At 38.1% G+C, this 19,782-nt stretch overlaps 1 protein-coding gene and 1 long non-coding RNA gene across 3 annotated transcripts in view; one reads left to right on the top strand and one right to left on the bottom strand.

Annotated features, from left to right (window-relative positions):
- LOC124304840 (5'-3' exoribonuclease 2 homolog) overlaps positions 1–9,696 on the bottom strand; it is a 39,478-nt gene extending 29,782 nt beyond the window's left edge. For both annotated transcript variants that reach the window (XM_046763540.1, XM_046763541.1), the window contains exons 1-15: positions 9,499–9,696; positions 9,236–9,363; positions 8,874–8,985; positions 8,540–8,713; positions 8,265–8,427; positions 7,161–7,621; positions 6,832–7,038; positions 6,205–6,357; positions 5,930–6,090; positions 5,609–5,777; positions 4,655–4,744; positions 4,366–4,522; positions 4,047–4,275; positions 3,476–3,694; positions 2,275–2,351 (exon numbers count right to left, since the gene is read on the bottom strand). In XM_046763540.1, the coding sequence (XP_046619496.1) occupies positions 2,275–2,351; positions 3,476–3,694; positions 4,047–4,275; positions 4,366–4,522; positions 4,655–4,744; positions 5,609–5,777; positions 5,930–6,090; positions 6,205–6,357; positions 6,832–7,038; positions 7,161–7,621; positions 8,265–8,427; positions 8,540–8,713; positions 8,874–8,985; positions 9,236–9,363; positions 9,499–9,573 (2,575 nt within the window). In that variant the 5' untranslated portion in view covers positions 9,574–9,696. The remainder of the gene's footprint in view (positions 1–2,274; positions 2,352–3,475; positions 3,695–4,046; positions 4,276–4,365; positions 4,523–4,654; positions 4,745–5,608; positions 5,778–5,929; positions 6,091–6,204; positions 6,358–6,831; positions 7,039–7,160; positions 7,622–8,264; positions 8,428–8,539; positions 8,714–8,873; positions 8,986–9,235; positions 9,364–9,498) is intronic.
- Positions 9,697–14,081: 4,385 nt separating this feature from the next.
- On the top strand, positions 14,082–15,908 carry LOC124304503 (uncharacterized). Its single transcript, XR_006908203.1, has 4 exons — positions 14,082–14,134; positions 14,800–15,036; positions 15,222–15,371; positions 15,516–15,908. It is a non-coding gene; the product is annotated as an uncharacterized LOC124304503 (long non-coding RNA).
- The last annotated feature ends 3,874 nt before the right edge of the window (positions 15,909–19,782 follow it).

Raw genomic sequence — 19,782 nt, 5'->3', positions numbered from 1 at the left:
ATCGTATATTACATGCAATATTAACGCAGTGTACCTGAACAGAAATCGAATCACTTACAGGAAGTTTGCTGTCTCTTTAGGTTCGTATATTTTAAGTAAACTGATGAAATGTTAACCCAGTTGCGACGCCATATTGCGCTACCCGCTACTTTGGATCCCAATGAGAAATCTTGACCTCATGTACACACGAGGTCACGTGACCGGTCCGACGGTATTTACCAAAATCGGTATAACCTTGTCTCAAAACTTCGAATCGATTTGGATTTTTTTGTAAAATGATCATGCTATGGTCGGAAAGTGCGATCTGATGCGCCAGAGCTGAATAAGTAACGTGCAAATTTTTAATACATCCATTTCGCTGCGAGATGGGCTTTGAGGTTATATTTTATAAATTATTCAAATATTAATTGGTATGATAATTTATTAGTCCTAGCTGACCAGAGCGTACTTTCTAAACCCTAAATGATCATGACACAAAAAGATTCAAATGTAATTTACGCAATATTAAAATACGTAAAAAATTTAAATGCAGAAAAGTAAAGTGTAGAAACCACAAATATCTGTAGAATCGTAGAAATTGTGACGATTCTATACTGAGTTTCTATATTTCAAAATTCAATAGAAAACACGAATTTTTGTTTATCGATTTGGAAATTATATAAAAATATAGTTACCCTTCTATTTGCCAAACTTTTCATTCACATTTCTACCTCCATCCGTTATTTACATGGTAACTTCGCGAGGTATAGGTATAGGTATATTATCATACTATGGAATTTTTTTTTTCTTCAGTTTTTCTCAGCCCTGAATACAATACCGACTCCCCTGCAAATATGCATATAATCTAACCGGTATATAACGCGACGCGTATCGTAAGTCAGAAGGGCACGCGTGCGTTTTAATTCAAGTTTTGTAATCCTTATGGGAGTGACGACGAACGACTGACTGCCGAGAGGAAAGTCTAGGGGAGAACGGTTATCGGGCGTCGGTGGAACCCCATTAAAACCACCCCACAATTTTATCATGTGTATACACGCGCACGTATAAGTGTATACATATACGCACATGTGCAAATATACGTGCGTCTACGCCACGCGTTTATTTAGCAAGTCCCCGACCATTCATTTTTAAGTTACTGCTGCAAGTTAATCAATAAGTTCAATCGTGCGTCCAGCCTTTTGACTTTAGCCACTCACAACAATCAAACCTGACGACGGCTCGTTAACGACTAATCAAACCGTGCCGTGTGTTATACATATGCATACTGACATGTATACTAGACTGCCTCAAAATAAAACGTTATTTTTCTTCGATATCCCACTTTATAAAATCATAGTTTTTAACATAATATTCATTTTATTTAAAGATTTTGTATTCGCCATTTAATTAACACGTAAGAAATCCAATTCTGGCGGTTGGAAGGAGATAATAATTGTTCTATATAACGGACGGAACTCTGTATGGCAGCATTTGACAACTTATATGTTTTGTTACACACATCGATAGAAATATTACTTTCTTACTAGTTGCTAGAAAATTATAAGAAGACGAGGAATAATTACAGGATGGCCACTAAATTTAATTAAAAAAATTCCCTAACATTTTATTGTTTCCCTGCAAACCGGAATCACGATTTTTCCCTGACTTCTTGCACTTTGAAATGTCGGGTTTTGCAACGCTCTCTATCTCTACTTTTAAAAACGTTGGGGTCGAATAGTTCATTGACAAAAAACAGAAGATAATGTGTACTGGTAAATATGAGGAGATTGAGTTTAGCAACGTTAGTCTAACGATGGATTAACAAAAAAATTACTACTGTGCAGCTTAGAATGACTGATTTGAATCTGTAAAAATTTGATCAATAAACCGCTTTGTTTATACGCTTTGCTGAATCTTAGACAGTTCCAAAATTGCGAAATAACGATTTTTCCTAAACATAAAATGCATTGTTACATCAACGTTAGGAACTTCATTCTGACTAAATATGAAGTTTAGATCTTTGGCATACACATTCACATTGTTATTAATATAATATTATCATTGTCGTCTTTATAAATTAAACATTGATATTCCAGCAAGAGCGAAACGTGAAATAAAAATATAAAAAACATTCAACGAGTATTAAAAATTATGAACAGCTAGTACATCTACAAGTATGTGGTACAATTCCCTGACTGATATACAAAATTCTTTGACATTACCCGATTTTCCAAATTTTCAGAAAAGCGGCCACCCTGCTGAGTTTAGAAATAAATTAATCTGTATCAAACTCACCACGATTTTGATGGTATCCAACCTGCGGAGGGGGAACATAAGCGTATTGTCCAGGACCATTGTTGCTTCTGTGATGCCTGCATGAAAGACAAAAAAATTTTTACTCGGGAAAGTTATTGAGGTAGTATCAATGGTTTACGTCATACTGGCGCACAAAAATATAAAAGGCACATAAATTTAAGAGATGTAAGTAATGCATAGGCAAAATTGTACGCGGAAATCTCGCACATGAAAAATACAACACATGCCTTTTTTGCATACAGAAGTTATGGAAATAACTATATTTCTCACGTGTCGTTTACCTACAAAATTGAAATTCGCAAATGTCATATGATATTTCATCTGTATCTGAGAATTGTAACATTTTTCCTTGATGTTTAAAGATTTTCGGAGTTTGTCACAATCCGAGGGGCAATTCACTTGGAAATCAAATCAATGATTTCAATTCACTAACATTGATTTCGCGAGATTTCTATGACTTCCACCTTAGTACCTTTATTCATCTTCATCTACTTCTTGTCTTTTGAAAGGAAATTCAAGTTTTTTACATTCCTTTGACTTACAATTTGATTTCGTTGATTGAATGAATACCTTGTCAGAATAGGTATCATAGATAATATGGACAGAATTGTGACACAGCACTCTTCTTTGTCTGGTTATCTACTATCAGTGACATATAAAAATTCCCCCAAAATTTTCCATTTTCCTAACAAAACTTACTGAACAAACTCAATTTTTGTTAATCCAAATTCGATGAATTATGTAACGCAATATCTTTATTGTAAATTGAAATAGTCAACCTGTCTCGAATTTCATTCAATTTTTCTCAATCTGAATTACTCAACATTCCAATGAACATTCGTTATTCTTATTTAAAGAAGATACATCACAATATATATATTTGCGTGAGAGAAAATCATACCCAGACTTCGGTTCTATTCAGTAATATGTGTTGAACAGTGTAAATTGGGTTTAGTACTGCGTTCTTGGCAAAATTTTCATTTATGTACGTACTTTTAGTTGCTTATTCGTTTTCTACGCACGTATTACATATTGACTAGAATAATTTCCTCAGTGGTAGAAGAAATCAGGAAATTCCAGGAACTGTTCACAGATTCTCTGAAATTTCCCTGATTTTTCTAGACAAAAAAGAATAAAGAATTTTTTTTGATAAAACAAAACTGAAAGACAAGCTACTGACCCTAGCATTCGATGACCTGCGTCTCCAAGAGTAGCCCTCTGCGTTGAAGGTGTGAATCCAATTTGTGGACGCCACTGATTTCCACCACCACCACCACTTGCTCGATTCATCTGTTCAAAGTCCTGAGGTTTCAAAACTTTAGGAGGCTCTTTGGCACCTTTGAGTTTCTTTGCTGGGAATATGAAATCCTTCTGATACTTCGGATCTCGAAATCTCACGCTGAAAATTTATAAACATTAAGTATAAAAATAACTCAGACCAAATATGATACTGGTCAACAAATTAAAATGTTTTCTTGTGCCTGAGTTACGAACGGTATTCTTTTTATCTTTACGTGTAGAGAGACAAAAAAGGTATACATACTTTGCTTGAACTTTCAATTGCAACCACAACATAGACTTTACGCTGATTACAGAAAAGTAATTCGGTCTATAATTGTAAGATAAAAAAAAAAAGAAAAAGAAAAGAAATTGAGACTTTCAACTGTTAACTTAAGGTAGCTGATTGTGTATAAATCTGTCAAAAATAAACCTGTTTGATAGTGATAAACTTTTATCTCGAATTCTCTCACCAGTAAACTCGATTGTCTCGTACTGGTAATCCTCCGATCGGGGAATTTAACGTAGCACCATCTCCAATGCAATCCTCCGCCAGTAAAACTGTTCCGCGCATGCCATCGACGCATATGTTAGTTTCCACATCAGAGTCTACTTTATTTTTATACAGTCCAGTTATAAAATCGTAGCTCTTATTGTCGAGGCTGACATACAATCGATCGTCACCTCTGACGTTACGTTTTTCTAAAGAAAAAACAAATTACGGGGAGTCAATTATCGACAATTACAAATAGTGTAATAATTTAAATAATTTGGCATATCGGCGTGGCTCACTTTCTGCTTCGCTAAGACACGAATAGTAAGGCTCAAGAGCTTTGAACAATCTCTTTTCGTCGACAAATGGCAATAGAGCAACTCCTTGCCAGGCAAATTTCTTTCCATTCAAGTCGATTTTAAAATCTTCAGGATAAAAATCTATGATTGGAGATTTCTGTAAACAAAAATTCAACCTTCATTGTGCGCTCACTCGTATTATATAACGTTATAGATTTTCAATTTATTCAGAACTGAACTCTTTTTCACATGATGGAGAACGGTTCTGCCAAATTTATTCTAAACTCACCGGATCGCTCATCAATTTTGCCCATGGGGGAGGAACATGGGAGCTACTCGCAGCAGGAAAAACTCCCATCAATTGTTCCAGTGGTCGAAACTGTGAGAGGTGAATAAAAAATTTTTGATATACAATTTTGTCTAGAATATTTAAGTACGTTTATTATTCGTTGGGAAATGATAAAGCGCTCGAATGTTAGTTTAAAGTTTTTTTAGGGTTCGCAAGTTATGAGTGTAGAAAATTTTATTCTGTACATAAATTTTTTTTAACAGAAATCAAGAAAAAAAATAGTGTTTTAAAACAAAACATCTTAGTATATGTTTCTTGATTGTACTGATAAAACAATTCAAGTATAAAACGTAAAACGTACGGAAAAATATTTGACGCTTTCAGATCTTTTAGTACACAGATAAAGAAGTAACCTTGATCTTTTAATGCTTCCACCCAACTATGAATGGCGTACAACAGGACCGATGAAAATGGTGCGATAACAATCTAGAGAAAGCCAATATGTGTTGTACAGTACGTATAGAAATCTATTTTTATCCACTAAAACTTGTTTTCGTTAATGTTTGTGAAAATTAAACAAATTGATTCATTCAAATAAATTACATCAACACAATATTGAGTGTGTATTCATAAAGTTGTAACTCATTTTGTAAGCAGCAAGTTTTTCATGATTTGAGTGATTAAAATCAAGAATGTGTAACTTCAGCCAATTCGACATCCCTAAGGTTTCACAAGATTCTGTCTAGATGCGTTATAAAGTTATAAGCAAGAATTGTCTATGAAATTGTACGTAACACGTTCCATTCAGGATCGTAAAAGCAGATTTGCAATTTAAGCAGAGCTTATTTCTTGTTATACAAAATAAAACGGTGACTAACATTTGACGAAAAGTTAAGGAAAACCATTTTGACTCGCTACTTTCACAAATCGTTGAATTTGTTAAAAAATACTCACTGGAACTGTGTCCTTTTCAAATTCTGTCGACAGTCCACCTATGTTGATGAAGTCACTGGCAAATGGAGCGTAATGGTAAGGAAAATACCATTTCCAAGATGCACAACCTTGGTAATAATAGCGAAGTACCCAACAAAGGCCGCGTACGTATTGGAGTGCGACATTATTCCTAAGAAGAAAAAAAAACATGTATCAAAGTTTACTTTACATTTGAAATTGTTGAATATAGCTAATGAAATAGTATCTGCATAAAGTTTTTGATCAAAAACACAAAAATTATCACTAATACTGATCGTGAAGTCCAACAATAAATAATTTTACCTGAAAGCCAGATTATCTTTGGAAACGTCGAATTTGGACTCATAGTATCGATCTTTGAATCCATCTTCCCATAGTCTTACTTCGTCGTGAGCTTGATCGTCGTCAGCTTCCTCCGTTGTTACATTGTCGGTCTTTCGCTTCTGACCTCTGTTGCCCGATCCCTACGTTTGTTCATATTAATCACACATGAAGAACTCTGGTTCAGTTACATTTCTGAGACATGAGAAATAACTTTTAACATGGTTTAAATTGATTCGGGAAAAGAATAGGCTCACCTCTGGCAGAAGCATACTCTCTAAAGCATTGGTGGCGTTCGTTCCTTTCAACGCTCTCTCTGTAGCGCTCGTGTTGTAATTTCTACCCTGCATTCGCATTTGGAATGCTTCATGGCGAGCGTTTTGTACGGGCTGCGTCGCTTGACCCAAGGGCTGAAATTAAATGAATTAAATATGAACAGAAAAAAAGTTACACGTTTAAATGTGGTTAAAAAATTGGTAACTCGGGTGATTTTTGTATTATTCAAAAGTTCGACGCTTTTTTTATGTAGGCATTTTTAATAAAGACTTTGAATCAACAAATTAAAGAAGAGAGAGACGACTTGCTTGTGAAAAAAATATGAAAGTCTAACGGAATACTTATGTAAATTTGGCTAGGAAGGAAAAAAAGATGTATGTGAAAATCGTGGCCGATTTTAAGGTGAATATAATCCTTTCTAGAAAAGAAATGTCTTCAGTTGAAAGTGCAAGCTGAATGTTTTCCAGACAAATTACCGCTTTCAATCCTGATAATCGTTCAACGAAATTGCGCAACCAGTTCAATGGGTAAATGCCGACATCCGAATTAAAAATTTTAAACTGGTGCATTTATTTCGCCTAGTTTGCAAAATTTTCATCCAAACTTACAGTTGGAGCAAATTGTCCAGCAGGAACCCAATTGGGTTTGTAATTGCTGATAGCCTCCAGCCTTTTTTTCTTGTTTTTCTCTCGTTGTTTGAAAGACAATTCATTTTGTTGTCGTTTTTTAAAAATCTCATCTTCAACGTTTCCAAGATCAGACATTATCATTTGAACTCTGTCAAGATTCACATCACCGCTGTCGGTCAGAAAGCCCTAAAACAAATTCCAAATATTTCGATAGGTTTTCAGCCAGTTATATAGTTTCAATCAATCATTGATTGAATAATGCACAACGTATCCAACGACTTGCACGTCAAATGGTTTGTTAAACTCACCCCTGTTTTGTACACAGTCTTCTTGTATAAATTGACTAATCTATCTATGGCACCTTCTCTGATTTCAAGCGACGGAAGATGCGGCAGAAAATCATTTCCTACAAAGAAGCACATAAAGACCCAATCATCAATCGCACGTTCAAAATCGTACTTAAAAGGCAAATTAGGCATTTGTAACTCTCGTTCCAAATACTCTCGAAGTACGTTTAATCTGACGAATATAAATTGGCACTCGGATCCAAACATATTCTCTTCCTCCTTCGCGACTGGCTCCGAGCCTGTGCAATCTTTCATTTCATGACCCAATTGACCACAAATATCGCATGGTCTTGGCTTATTCGGTTTAAACTCTTCTCTGATAATCGTGAAGTTCGGTTCATGTGTCGCCAATCCCAACATTATCAAGTCCGCGTCTGCTCCGCACAAAACGTGCTGCGTATTTGGATCGTGATCTGGTTGGCCTGGGAAATTGTTTAATTGAAAGGTATAATAAGCATATAATAGATAGAAAGTTAATTGCTAGCCTCGATTAATCGGTACATTCAGAAAATGATTTATCGAAAAAGTTGATTAATCGATAAATGATATCGCTTTTCCGATTAATTGTAACCATTGATTAATTGAATAATGACACAGCCATAATTAATATTTTATTTCATTAGACACAAATTGACGTTTTCAAATCCAATTTAATTCTGCAAACACAAAGGTGGTCATTAAACCCGCCAAGTAATGAACCAGTCCAAAGAACTGTACTCACGTTTATAAAATAACTGAGAGAAATTAGTTCAATTTATTGGGGATATATGATCATCGTGAATCTCAAAAATGATCATTGCATATATTGTAAACTTAACTTCTTCGAAGTTACCATATTGTTCCGAGTATAAGCGGACCTGCAATTGTGAGAAATATTTCAGGGTGTTTTTCTGAATTACCCGCACATAAAATGGGATGACTTATAAGATGAGAATGATTTTGGCTCAGCTTATATTTGGAACAATATGCTAATTCTGAAGTTCAAAAACAATTATTCTTGTTTAATTGTTTCGTTAGACACCAATTTCATATCTGGCAATAAAAATTACTTCAAAATGCACTTACTCCGTTGCTTCCGGATGTAGTCCATAATTTTATGTTCTCCTTCTCCAGGAACATTTGCGTCACTAAGAATAACCTTGATGCCACGCCATCCAGGATCATTGTTTAATCGTTCGTGAATGTAGTAATGTAGACAAGCAGATAATCTCGCCATGAAAGGTGTACCCTAAACAATTTTTCATGTACAGTTTTGGAATATTTTGCAATCTGTGTTGAAGAACTGTTCGAACAATCAAGCTTAACATCGTATACTTTATTACAGTTAGTTTGTTACTCACAGGCGTAATACAATTACTGTCAAAGTGGTCCCCCTTGGGTTTCTCGGGAGGTAAAAATGCACCCTTAAGAGCTAGTTCTGAGCGTATCCTACTTATTTCAGTAATTTTTTCAGTTGTTTCTTTAGATGCTCGGAATCGCCTGGACCTCTGCTGATTCATTTTTGCTCTCGGTGCCTGTAAATGCAAAGGTACAGAATAGAAATTTGAACATTAAGATGTTGAATGTAAGCTTTAATTGCGCTTTGAAAAATATTGAGCAATTACCATCAACTGTTATATCAGTTCAGATCTGAAGTAAAAATATTGAGAAATGAATATCTAACGCTGAACTTACAACACCGTCAATCGCCATGTATAGTAATTTCCTTGGTCGTACAATAGCAAATAATCTATCTATGCATTCGAAAATAGCGTCCATCATTTCGTCTTCATTTTTTGGAGCTGGCCTGATAAAAAGTCAATTGATTATTAAAATCTTACAAGGCTATCGCTGTGAGTTATAAGAAAAATTGTCCTTATGGGTAAATTATACAAAACAGTTCTGTCAAACTGTATAAGGTAACATGTGAAAATGCATCGTTATACTGACGTCGCACACTTTACTCTCATAATACATCAAGTTTTCAGCAAAGTATTAATTCTTATAGGCATCACGCGGGGTCAAAAACGAATCAGTAGTATAAAAAGGATACTCACTTATCCTCAGGATGCGTGCATGGATGAATAATACCATTCATATCAAGATATAAATTGTCAAATTCTACCCCGTTGGGGTTAGGATCGGCGGAATTGACGGGTACACGGACCCCGTTTGTTGTGGTTGCCTGAAATAATTTAAAATACGGTAAAGTTGGATGAAGTAGCGATCCATATAATGCTTGAAGAATATTTCATGTAGTCCTTTCGAATTCGAAAGTATAAGCCATAAAACGAATCCAAATACGTGGTTTTTTATTCACCTTTTGCTCGATGCATTCCACTATAACTGACGGATATTTTCGAGTGAGCCAACGAAAGAATGCCGGTACACCCATAACTGAATTTGTTTTTAATTTTCCTTTAACACAACTATTACTTCGCACCTATCAATTTGTATAGTATTTACGATTAATTTTATGTGATCTACAGATGGTCGGTAGCCATCTTGTAAATTGTAACAAAAAAAAAAACTAAATTAACCACCGTAAAATTAACATAGTGAATCAACACACCTCTGAAAAGTAAGACTACTGGACTAGTTTTACAGTGGCGCTAATTTTTACGGTGAACTTTAGAAACTCACTCACAGCCGATTACGAAAATAAACCATACGAATAAAAATCCAAGAGCATTGTTACTTTCGACCATCCCGCTACGATCTTTTTACAGATATTATAAGTATATACTTATGGTTGTTACCACCACCCACCTTCAATACAATAATCTTGTGAATGAATCATAAGATAATGCTAAATAATGCCTAACTATTCAGATCTAACTGTACATTACTCATTGTGAAACAGATTTACGTAAAAGTCACGAGATCTTCCTACAGAATTTTGACATGCCTATATTGTACTCCGTACTAATTCAAGAGTATTTGTAAATATTATTATAATTAATTGTGAAACCTTAAAGACACCTCCGGGCGGATTTTCACAGGCAGCAAAACACTGCCGCAGTACTTAGCTGCCGAGTTTTTGACCAGTGGGAATTCCGATAAAGCCGAGGAGCGCTACCTGGTGCACGGTGCATGCGTATTATTTATTTTATTGGCATTCCTATTGCTCAAGAATCTGGCAGCAAGATATTGCGCATTGACTGAAGAACATAAAAACTGATACCCCTGGGTACATTTTCGTGATCAGTTTTCGGTAGGCAAGTAGGTCCAACTACCTCCGAGCACCTCCAATCACCGTCAACCACCACCGACCACCTCCGACCGCCTTGATCCGACTTGTCCACCTCGTCCCCCTCCATCTCCTCATCATTCTTCGCCTCATCCTCAACCTCCTCGGCATCCTCAACGTTCTCGTCCTCCTCGACCACCTCCGATCACCTCCTACTACCTCCAACACCTCCGATTATCTCCATCCACCTCCTACCACCTCCTGCCACCACGTACCATATCCTATCGCCGCCAACCACCTCCTACCACCTCCTACTATTTCCAAACACCTCCAACCACCCCCTAACACCTCCTACCATCTCCTACCATTTCCGAACAGCTCCTACCACCTCCTACCATCTCAAATCACCGTCTGCCACCCCCTACCACCTCCAACCACCTTTGTCCTCTTCATCCTCCTCATCCACCTTGTCGCTCTCCTCCCCTCCAACCCCCCCGCGTCTTACGCGGCTTCCTCGTCCTCCTCGACCTCCTCCAAACACCTCCTACGTTGACTGTAGAATAAAAAGAAAGTTGCCCTAATGGGCTTTGGTGTGACAACCGAACATAATCGTGCACTTGCACTTCCTGATTGTGAGATATTCCAACGGTACAGTAAGGTACTTATTGCAGAACACCAGAGAGTTACCGATTTCCCCATGATGCTGGCTGAATTCACCTTCCGAGTAACACAGTCTTCGCAATGGTAAGCCCAAGTCAGTACTCTTAGCCTGTGTGTACTTACCGTCTTGTCGGCGACACAAGAAATTCATAATGAGAATAAATTTCGTCCAAAATTCGCAGCAAAACAGTAATTTAATTGAAGTATAGGTACCCGAGAGAAGAATGTATACATACATCATAATTAATAGTGGATCAGATGTAGTAATGATGCAGAGATCAAATAGTATATATGTATATTCGGTCCATGTACGATATTAATATTATATATGATCCATTTACGATTAACACGTGATGCATACTACAAATTTTATAATTTTCCAGGAGACAAACTAGATTATCTACAATAATATGAAAATGGAAGAATTATTAATCTCGAAATGGGAATCTATTCGACACGCGCTCGATGTATTCCATAACATTATTATTCATAAGTATTCCAATAACTTTTCATATGCACTCTCGATCTTGAATTTTCGTAGGCATAGAATCTAAACGCTGTTTTAGCTAGTAGTAAGTGAAATACTTCACGTTGGGTAGAGAAGCAGAATTTTTTTTCGAAAATTGTATGGAAAAAAATTCAGAGTAATTGTAATACATCACGGATGCGCTAATTTTGATCGAGATGAAACGGATGCTCCGTATATGAGACAGTATTAAACGAAGTGACCTGATTTAAAGACCTAAAAAGATGGTTGTCGGCGATTCTTTGTTTCGTTTTTTTTTGATAGGGAGAGAAAGAACGAAGCTTCTTAAAACTTCGAGTGTATTTTAACACACATTTGAAAGGTACGAGTAAAAATTTTTATTATCCAGGTGTCGCAGAACGACAGCGTTATTAGTTGACCGGTTAACTGAAGAATATATCTTTAGTCACAGGCTGACCATCGAAGGGCCAAGCCGCTTGAGTCTGGAGTCGGCAGGAAAGATAAAGTGCGTATTTCTTGTCTGAAATGTGATAACTAAAGTCATCATACATCATATCATATCATCGTACATCATACATGATACATCATCATGCATCATACATCATGCATAGTATTAAAGTTTGATACCAAAGTTTGGATGTCGGATGTTCGGCTGTTCGGGAAGTGACGTCACCCAAAATTTTTTTTCTCTCGGCGTCATCGATCTATGGTAATCAGCTGGCCAAATTCCTCAGTCTGGATACAACCGCGCAGTAGAGCGGACGGATGAGAATCGCGCTCCGCAGATTTCGTGTACCGGGTTCTCTTCCTCCTGGATCCTGCGCTCCGGGTTCACTTCCTGGTGCAACTCGAGTTCCAAGACAAGCGCTCCGTAGTTTCTGCGCTCTATGTCCGCTACCTGGTGAAACTCGACTTCCAGGACAGGCGCTCCGTAATTTCTGCGCTCCAGGTCCGCTACCTGGTGAAACTCGACTTCAGAGACAAGCGCTCCGTAGTTTCTGCGCTCTATGTCCGCTACCTGGTGAAACTCGACTTCAGGGACAAGCGCTCCGTAGTTCTGGCTGTACAGGTCCTTGACCTGGTGACTTTTGACCTTCGGACTAATTTTCCGTAGTTCTGGCTGTCCAGGTCCTTGACCTGATGACTTTTGACCTTCCGGACAAATGTTCAAGTTTACAAGTTTGATTATTGAAAACGTCATGTTTTCTACTACCATCGGATAGAAAAAAAAAACCGAACGACCAAGATTAACAAATTGCAATTGGTGAGTGGTTGGCATTGTATACATAGGAATACATGACAATAACGTCGTTCAATTGGAGCTAGAATTTCTGTGCATAGTGTTTCAAATCTGTCAGCACTTAGCTGATTGTTCTGTAGTATTTTTTGACGAAATTTATTGTCATAAAATCACAATACGTTATACTTACATGCATGTGTAAACGTGATTTTTCTTATACTCTCCAAATGTAATTGGAATACACTCGAAATTATAAAAAGCTTCGTTGGTTATCTTCCATAGAGAAAAAATAACCGACAATTTCGACGTTTCCCTGAAAAATTGTCGTATTTGATTGATTTAAAAAATAATAATATTTGTACTTTGCCCCATGTTTCATATGGCAGCATTTTAAAAACCCGGTTTCCACTTTGAACCGACATAAGAAATATTTTTTCTCCATTATCTGATTTTATTACTCACCTTTCTTCAGTGTTACTTAAATATTTAGCTGCATAATAATTGATTGCTTTCAGTTTTTAACCATTTGTATGCGGTAATAGTATAGAACAAAGAATTATAATCAACTATTTTCCTGTGAACCATTAACAAAAAGCTATGTTACTATTTGTGCACGGTCAGTCTAACATTTTTACAACATTTGATGGCGATTATAATTATATTTCATCCACATTTTTTTCAACTTGTTACATTTACTATGAATCATTTCGATTCATTTTTCGCACAAGCCCAAATTCAGTAGCTCTCAATGCGGTCGTAAAATTTCGATAATTTTGTATGATTTTCTTATAATCTTCTTGGTCAAATCTGTCGATGGAAAAATTACATTATTCCTTACACAATATTGTTGATGTGTTCTAATACTTGAAATATTCATTAGTATTCGAGGTATGACCCGAGGTGGTTAACGTTGGAGGTGGTTGGCGGTGGTCGGAGGTGGTGACGGGTGGTTGCGGGTGATCGAGGAGAACGAGTATTTGTTCACGGTGAATAAAAAACTTCTATAACATTTAATGGCAATTGTCATTATATTTTATCTAAAATTTTTTAATCTTGTCGCGTTTAAAATTATTCATATCAATTAATTTTTCGCGCATGCCCAAATTCAATGGCTATCAATGCGTTAGTAAAAGTTCTATAATTTTTCATAATCTTCTTGTTAAAATGTGTCAATACAAATATTATAATAATCCTGACACAATATTTTTCATGCGTTCTAATACTTAAAATATTCATTAGTATTTAAGGTATGACACGAGGTGGTTAGCGGTGGTCGTTGGAGGTGGTCGTTGGAGGTGGTTGGCGGCGATGGTTGGTGGTCGGAGGAGGAGGAGAAGGCGGACGAGGAGGACGGAGGTGGTCGGAGGTAGTAGGGGGTGGTAAGTGGTGGAGTAGGAGTAGGGTTGGGAGAAGATGTAGAAGTAGGAGAAGGAGTAGGAGTAGAAATAAGAATAGGAGTAGGAGTAGGAGTAGAAGTTCTTACCCTACCCTACCCTACCCTACCCTACCCTTCCCGCCCCTACCCTCCTCCTATACTCCTACTTCTACTTCATTCTTACTGCTACTTCTACTACGATCTTACTCCAACTCCTGATCCTACTCCTATTCCTACTCTTTCACTTGAACCTACTCTTGATCCTTCTTCTATTCCTACTCCTACTCATGATCCCACTCCTATTCCTACTCCTAATTCTGAATATTGATGTTATTGAACATATAGACTGCGTGTCGAATTAAATCCCATATCGAAACGAACAATTTTTTTATTGACATATTATAGCCGATTATCGTAGATAATCTAGTATGTTTCCTAGAAAATTATAAAATTTATAGTATGCATCACGTATTATTCATAATTAAATCATATATATCAATGTCGTACATGCAGCGCATATACATTTGTACTTTTTGGTCTCTGCATCATTATTACATCGGATCTATTTTTATTTATGATCTATGTATACATTCTTCTCTCGGGTACCTATACTTTAATTTAATCTCTGTTTTGCTACGAATTTTGAATGATATTTATTCTCATTATTAGGTTCTTGTATCGCCGACCAGTCAGTGAGTACGCTCAGGCCAAGTACTGGCTTGGGCTTACCATTGTGAAGACTGTGTTACTCAGAAGGTGAATGCAGCCAGCATCATGTTGAAATCGGAAACTCTCTGATGTTCTGCAATAAGTTCTTAACTCTACCGTTGGAACATCTCACGGAGCAATTTTTTGTTGTCACATAAAAGCCATAAAGGCGACTGTCTTTATATTCTTCATCCAATGGTAAGGCTTTGTATTTTTGGTGAAAATTTTCATGATTTTGAAAAGTGCCGGAATAAATTCTTTCATGCACTATTCCGACGTAATTTTGCGAGAGAAATCGATTGGGCGCAGTCCCAATACGCTGCCAATAGTGCATCTGAAGTGACAGCCAAAAAACGAGATCCTGAGTTTTCGACATTTTTCAGCAGGTGCTTTTTCGCTCGCCGTTTCTCTCCTGTTGGTCCTAGGCTCGTTTCGCTGCGTTTTGTGAGTTCTTGAGGGTCCAATCAGTCAGAAGAGGGTCATTTACATTGAATCTGAGACCAACAACTTTTGGCTACAAAATCGAAGGAAAAGTAAGGCTAACATGACGCCCTAACAAGGCTGGCTTACAATTAGCGACCGACGATTGTACCTCCTCCTGATTGTAGTGTTCAATATCTTGCGCACGGGGCAACCCGCATACTTGTCCGCATTATTCTCGCTTCGTGCACCTGCAGCTTCCACCTCCACGTTGCGAGATCCAGGTGAACTTGTGCTGCCCCTTCCGCATTCTGAGACTTTTCGTCACTCCCTGACGGTCAGAGGCGCTCGATACTGGAACTCTCTACCTACCGAACTCAGGTCTGTCTCGATGCTTGCTGTTTGTAAACGCGATCTATATCAGCATCTCTTCCGGACGGAAGAGACCCGCTCTTGATGGCGACTCGTCATCTAGTCTTCTCCACTTCATTTTACGCACGTTTCTTCGTTGCTGCTTTCTTAGCTTTATTCTGCTTTCTTGTCGTTTCTTTTCTTATTCGCTTTTTTTTTCTGAAATTGTCTTCGCCGTCTTTCTCTGTTCTATTCTCTGTTCTAATTTTTTATCCTTAGATCTTAAATAGTAATATAAAACTGGGCTAAGGTTTGGGATTTAAGACTTTGTTTATTTTTAATTTTAGAATAGTGTTTTCCAATATTGTCACGAAAAAAATTAAAATTAAACCATTCAACCATTAGAATCCATTGTATTTTTGGCGAAAATTTTCATGATTTTGAAGTGACGGAATGAATTCTTCCATGCACTCTTCCGACGTAATTTCGCGAGAGAAATCGATTGGGCGCAGTTCCGATACGCTGCGATCAACGCATCAAAAGTCACAGCCAAAAAACGAAAACCTGTGATTTCGGCATTTTTCAGCAGGTGCTTTTTCCTTCGTGATCTCCATCCTGTTGATCCCACGCTGTTTTCGCTGCGTTTTCTGAGTTCCTGGGGGTCCAATTAGTCAGAAAAGGGTCATATGAATCGAATCGGAGACTAAAAGTTTTTCGCCCAAAAAAACAACAAGGCTTACCCCTTTGTATTTTTGCCGAAAATTTTTGCGATTTGGAAAAGCGCTGAGATAAATTCTTTCACCCACTATTCCGACATAATTTTGCGAGAGAAATCGATTGGGCGCAGTCCCAATACGCTGCGATCAACACATCAAAAGTTACAGCCAAAAAACGAAAACCTGTGATTTGGACATTTTTCAGCAGGTGCTTTTTCCTCCGTGATTTCCATCCTGTTGATCCCACGCTGTTTTTGCTGCGTTTTCTGAGTTCCTGGGGGTCCAATTGGTCAGAAAAGGGTCATACAAATCGAATCGGAGACTAAAGGCTGACGCCGACTAGACCGCGGCGGACGGCGGCGGACGGCGGCGAAATTTTCGCTCATACAGTTATCCATATAGGTGTTCACACTAGATGGCGGCGGACCGCGGCGGACCGCGGCAATTTTTCGCGAGTTCCAGGTTGGGAATATTTCGGCGGTGCGCCGCGCATCGCCGCGCATCGCCGTCGTCTAGTGTGAACACCCGACCGATGCCGAAATTCATCCCAAGTATAAAAATAGGGAAACCTGCGTTACTTTGATGTAAATGGTTATGGTTTACAAGGATTCTTTTCATTCTCTCCGCTGTTCTTGCGAAAAATAAATGTATTTATTTTTACATCTTAAATAAATCCTACGGATATTAAATAAATGTTACGCAAGTAATTACTTCATTTTTAAAGAAATTTAAGTAAATGTGAGTTTTAGAGTCAGCCTTAACTTTTGAAATGTCCTACCATTTCCGAACACCTCCAACCATCCTATTTACCTATATTACTAGATTAGCTATTATATGAAAAGAGAAGAATTATTCACTTCGAAATGGGATTCTATTCGACGCGCGCTCGATGTATTCCATAACATTAGTATTCCTAATTATTTCAACAACTTTTCATTTGCTCTCTCGATCTTGAATTTTCGTAGGCATATAACCAAAACGCTGTTCTAGCTAGTCGAGAGTGAAGTATCTACGTTGGGTAGAGAAGCAAAATTGTTTTTCGAAAAGTATTCGGATGGAAAAAAATTCAGAGTAACTGTAATACATCACGGATGCGCTAATTTTGAACGAGATGAAATGGATGCTTCGTATATGAGATAGTATTTAACGCTGCGTAGTGATTTAAAGACCTAAAAAGGTGATAGGAAGAGAAAGAACGAAGCTTCTTAACACTTCCAGTGTATTTTAACACACATTTGAAAGATACGAGCAAAATTTTTCATCATCCAACTGTCGCAGAACGGCAGCGTTATCGGCTGACCCGTTAAGTAAAGGATATATCTTCAGTCAACGGCTGACCATCGTAGGGCCTGGCCGCTTGAGTCTGGAATCGGCAGGACAGACCAGGTGTGTATTTCTTGTATGAAATGTGAACACTAGAATCATTATACATCATATCATATCATCATACATCATACATCATACATCGTACATCATACATCATACATCATACATCATACATCATCATACCTAGTATTACAGTTCGAAACCAAAGTTTGAATTTTCGGATGTTCGGAAAGTGACGTCACCAATCTGAAATCGGCTAGCCGAGTTCCTCAGTCTGGTAACAACCGCGCAGTAGAGCGGACGGTTGAGAGTCGCGCTCCGCAAACTTCGAGTACCGGGTTCTCAACCTCCCGGATCCCGCGCTTCGGGTCCGCTACGCGGTGAAACTCGACTTCCAGGATAAGCGCTCCGTGGTTCCTGGTTCACGTTTACAATAAATTATTTCAATTCGTTTTTCGCGCAAGCTGAAATTCAGTAGCTGTCGGTCCGCTAATAAAATTTCTCGACTTCCAGGATAAGCGCTCCGTGGTTCCTGGTTCACGTTTACAATAAATTATTTCAATTCGTTTTTCGCGCAAGCTGAAATTCAGTAGCTGTCGGTCCGCTAATGAAATTTCTCGACTTCCAGGATAAGCGCTCCGTGGTTCCTGGTTCACGTTTACAATAAATTATTTCAATTCGTTTTTCGCGCAAGCTGAAATTCAGTAGCTGTCGGTCCGCTAATAAAATTTCTCGACTTCCAGGATAAGCGCTCCGTGGTTCCTGGTTCACGTTTACAATAAATTATTTCAATTCGTTTTTCGCGCAAGCTGAAATTCAGTAGCTGTCGGTCCGCTAATGAAATTTCTCGACTTCCAGGATAAGCGCTCCGTGGTTCCTGGTTCACGTTTACAATAAATTATTTCAATTCGTTTTTCGCGCAAGCTGAAATTCAGTAGCTGTCGGTCCGCTAATAAAATTTCTCGACTTCCAGGATAAGCGCTCCGTGGTTCCTGGTTCACGTTTACAATAAATTATTTCAATTCGTTTTTCGCGCAAGCTGAAATTCAGTAGCTGTCGGTCCGCTAATAAAATTTCTCGACTTCCAGGATAAGCGCTCCGTGGTTCCTGGTTCACGTTTACAATAAATTATTTCAATTCGTTTTTCGCGCAAGCTGAAATTCAGTAGCTGTCGCTCCGCTAATAAAATTTCTCGACTTCCAGGATAAGCGCTCCGTGGTTCCTGGTTCACGTTTACAATAAATTATTTCAATTCGTTTTTCGCGCAAGCTGAAATTCAGTAGCTGTCGGTCCGCTAATAAAATTTCTCGACTTCCAGGATAAGCGCTCCGTGGTTCCTGGTTCACGTTTACAATAAATTATTTCAATTCGTTTTTCGCGCAAGCTGAAATTCAGTAGCTGTCGGTCCGCTAATAAAATTTCTCGACTTCCAGGATAAGCGCTCCGTGGTTCCTGGTTCACGTTTACAATAAATTATTTCAATTCGTTTTTCGCGCAAGCTGAAATTCAGTAGCTGTCGGTCCGCTAATGAAATTTCTCGACTTCCAGGATAAGCGCTCCGTGGTTCCTGGTTCACGTTTACAATAAATTATTTCAATTCGTTTTTCGCGCAAGCTGAAATTCAGTAGCTGTCGGTCCGCTAATAAAATTTCTCGACTTCCAGGATAAGCGCTCCGTGGTTCCTGGTTCACGTTTACAATAAATTATTTCAATTCGTTTTTCGCGCAAGCTGAAATTCAGTAGCTGTCGGTCCGCTAATAAAATTTCTCGACTTCCAGGATAAGCGCTCCGTGGTTCCTGGTTCACGTTTACAATAAATTATTTCAATTCGTTTTTCGCGCAAGCTGAAATTCAGTAGCTGTCGCTCCGCTAATAAAATTTCTCGACTTCCAGGATAAGCGCTCCGTGGTTCCTGGTTCACGTTTACAATAAATTATTTCAATTCGCTTTTCGCGCACGCCCAAATTCAGTAGCTGTCGGTGCGCTAATAAAATTTCTCGACTTCCAGGATAAGCGCTCCGTGGTTCCTGGTTCACGTTTACAATAAATTATTTCAATTCGTTTTTCGCGCAACCCCAAATTCGGTAGCTGTCAGTCCGCTAATAAAATTTCTCGACTTCCAGGATAAGCG

The sequence above is a fragment of the Neodiprion virginianus genome, chromosome 5 (assembly GCF_021901495.1).
Source record: "Neodiprion virginianus isolate iyNeoVirg1 chromosome 5, iyNeoVirg1.1, whole genome shotgun sequence".
Lineage (NCBI taxonomy): Eukaryota > Metazoa > Arthropoda > Insecta > Hymenoptera > Diprionidae > Neodiprion > Neodiprion virginianus.
Note: the sequence above shows the minus strand (reverse complement) of the source record. Positions and strands in the feature narration are given on the sequence as shown.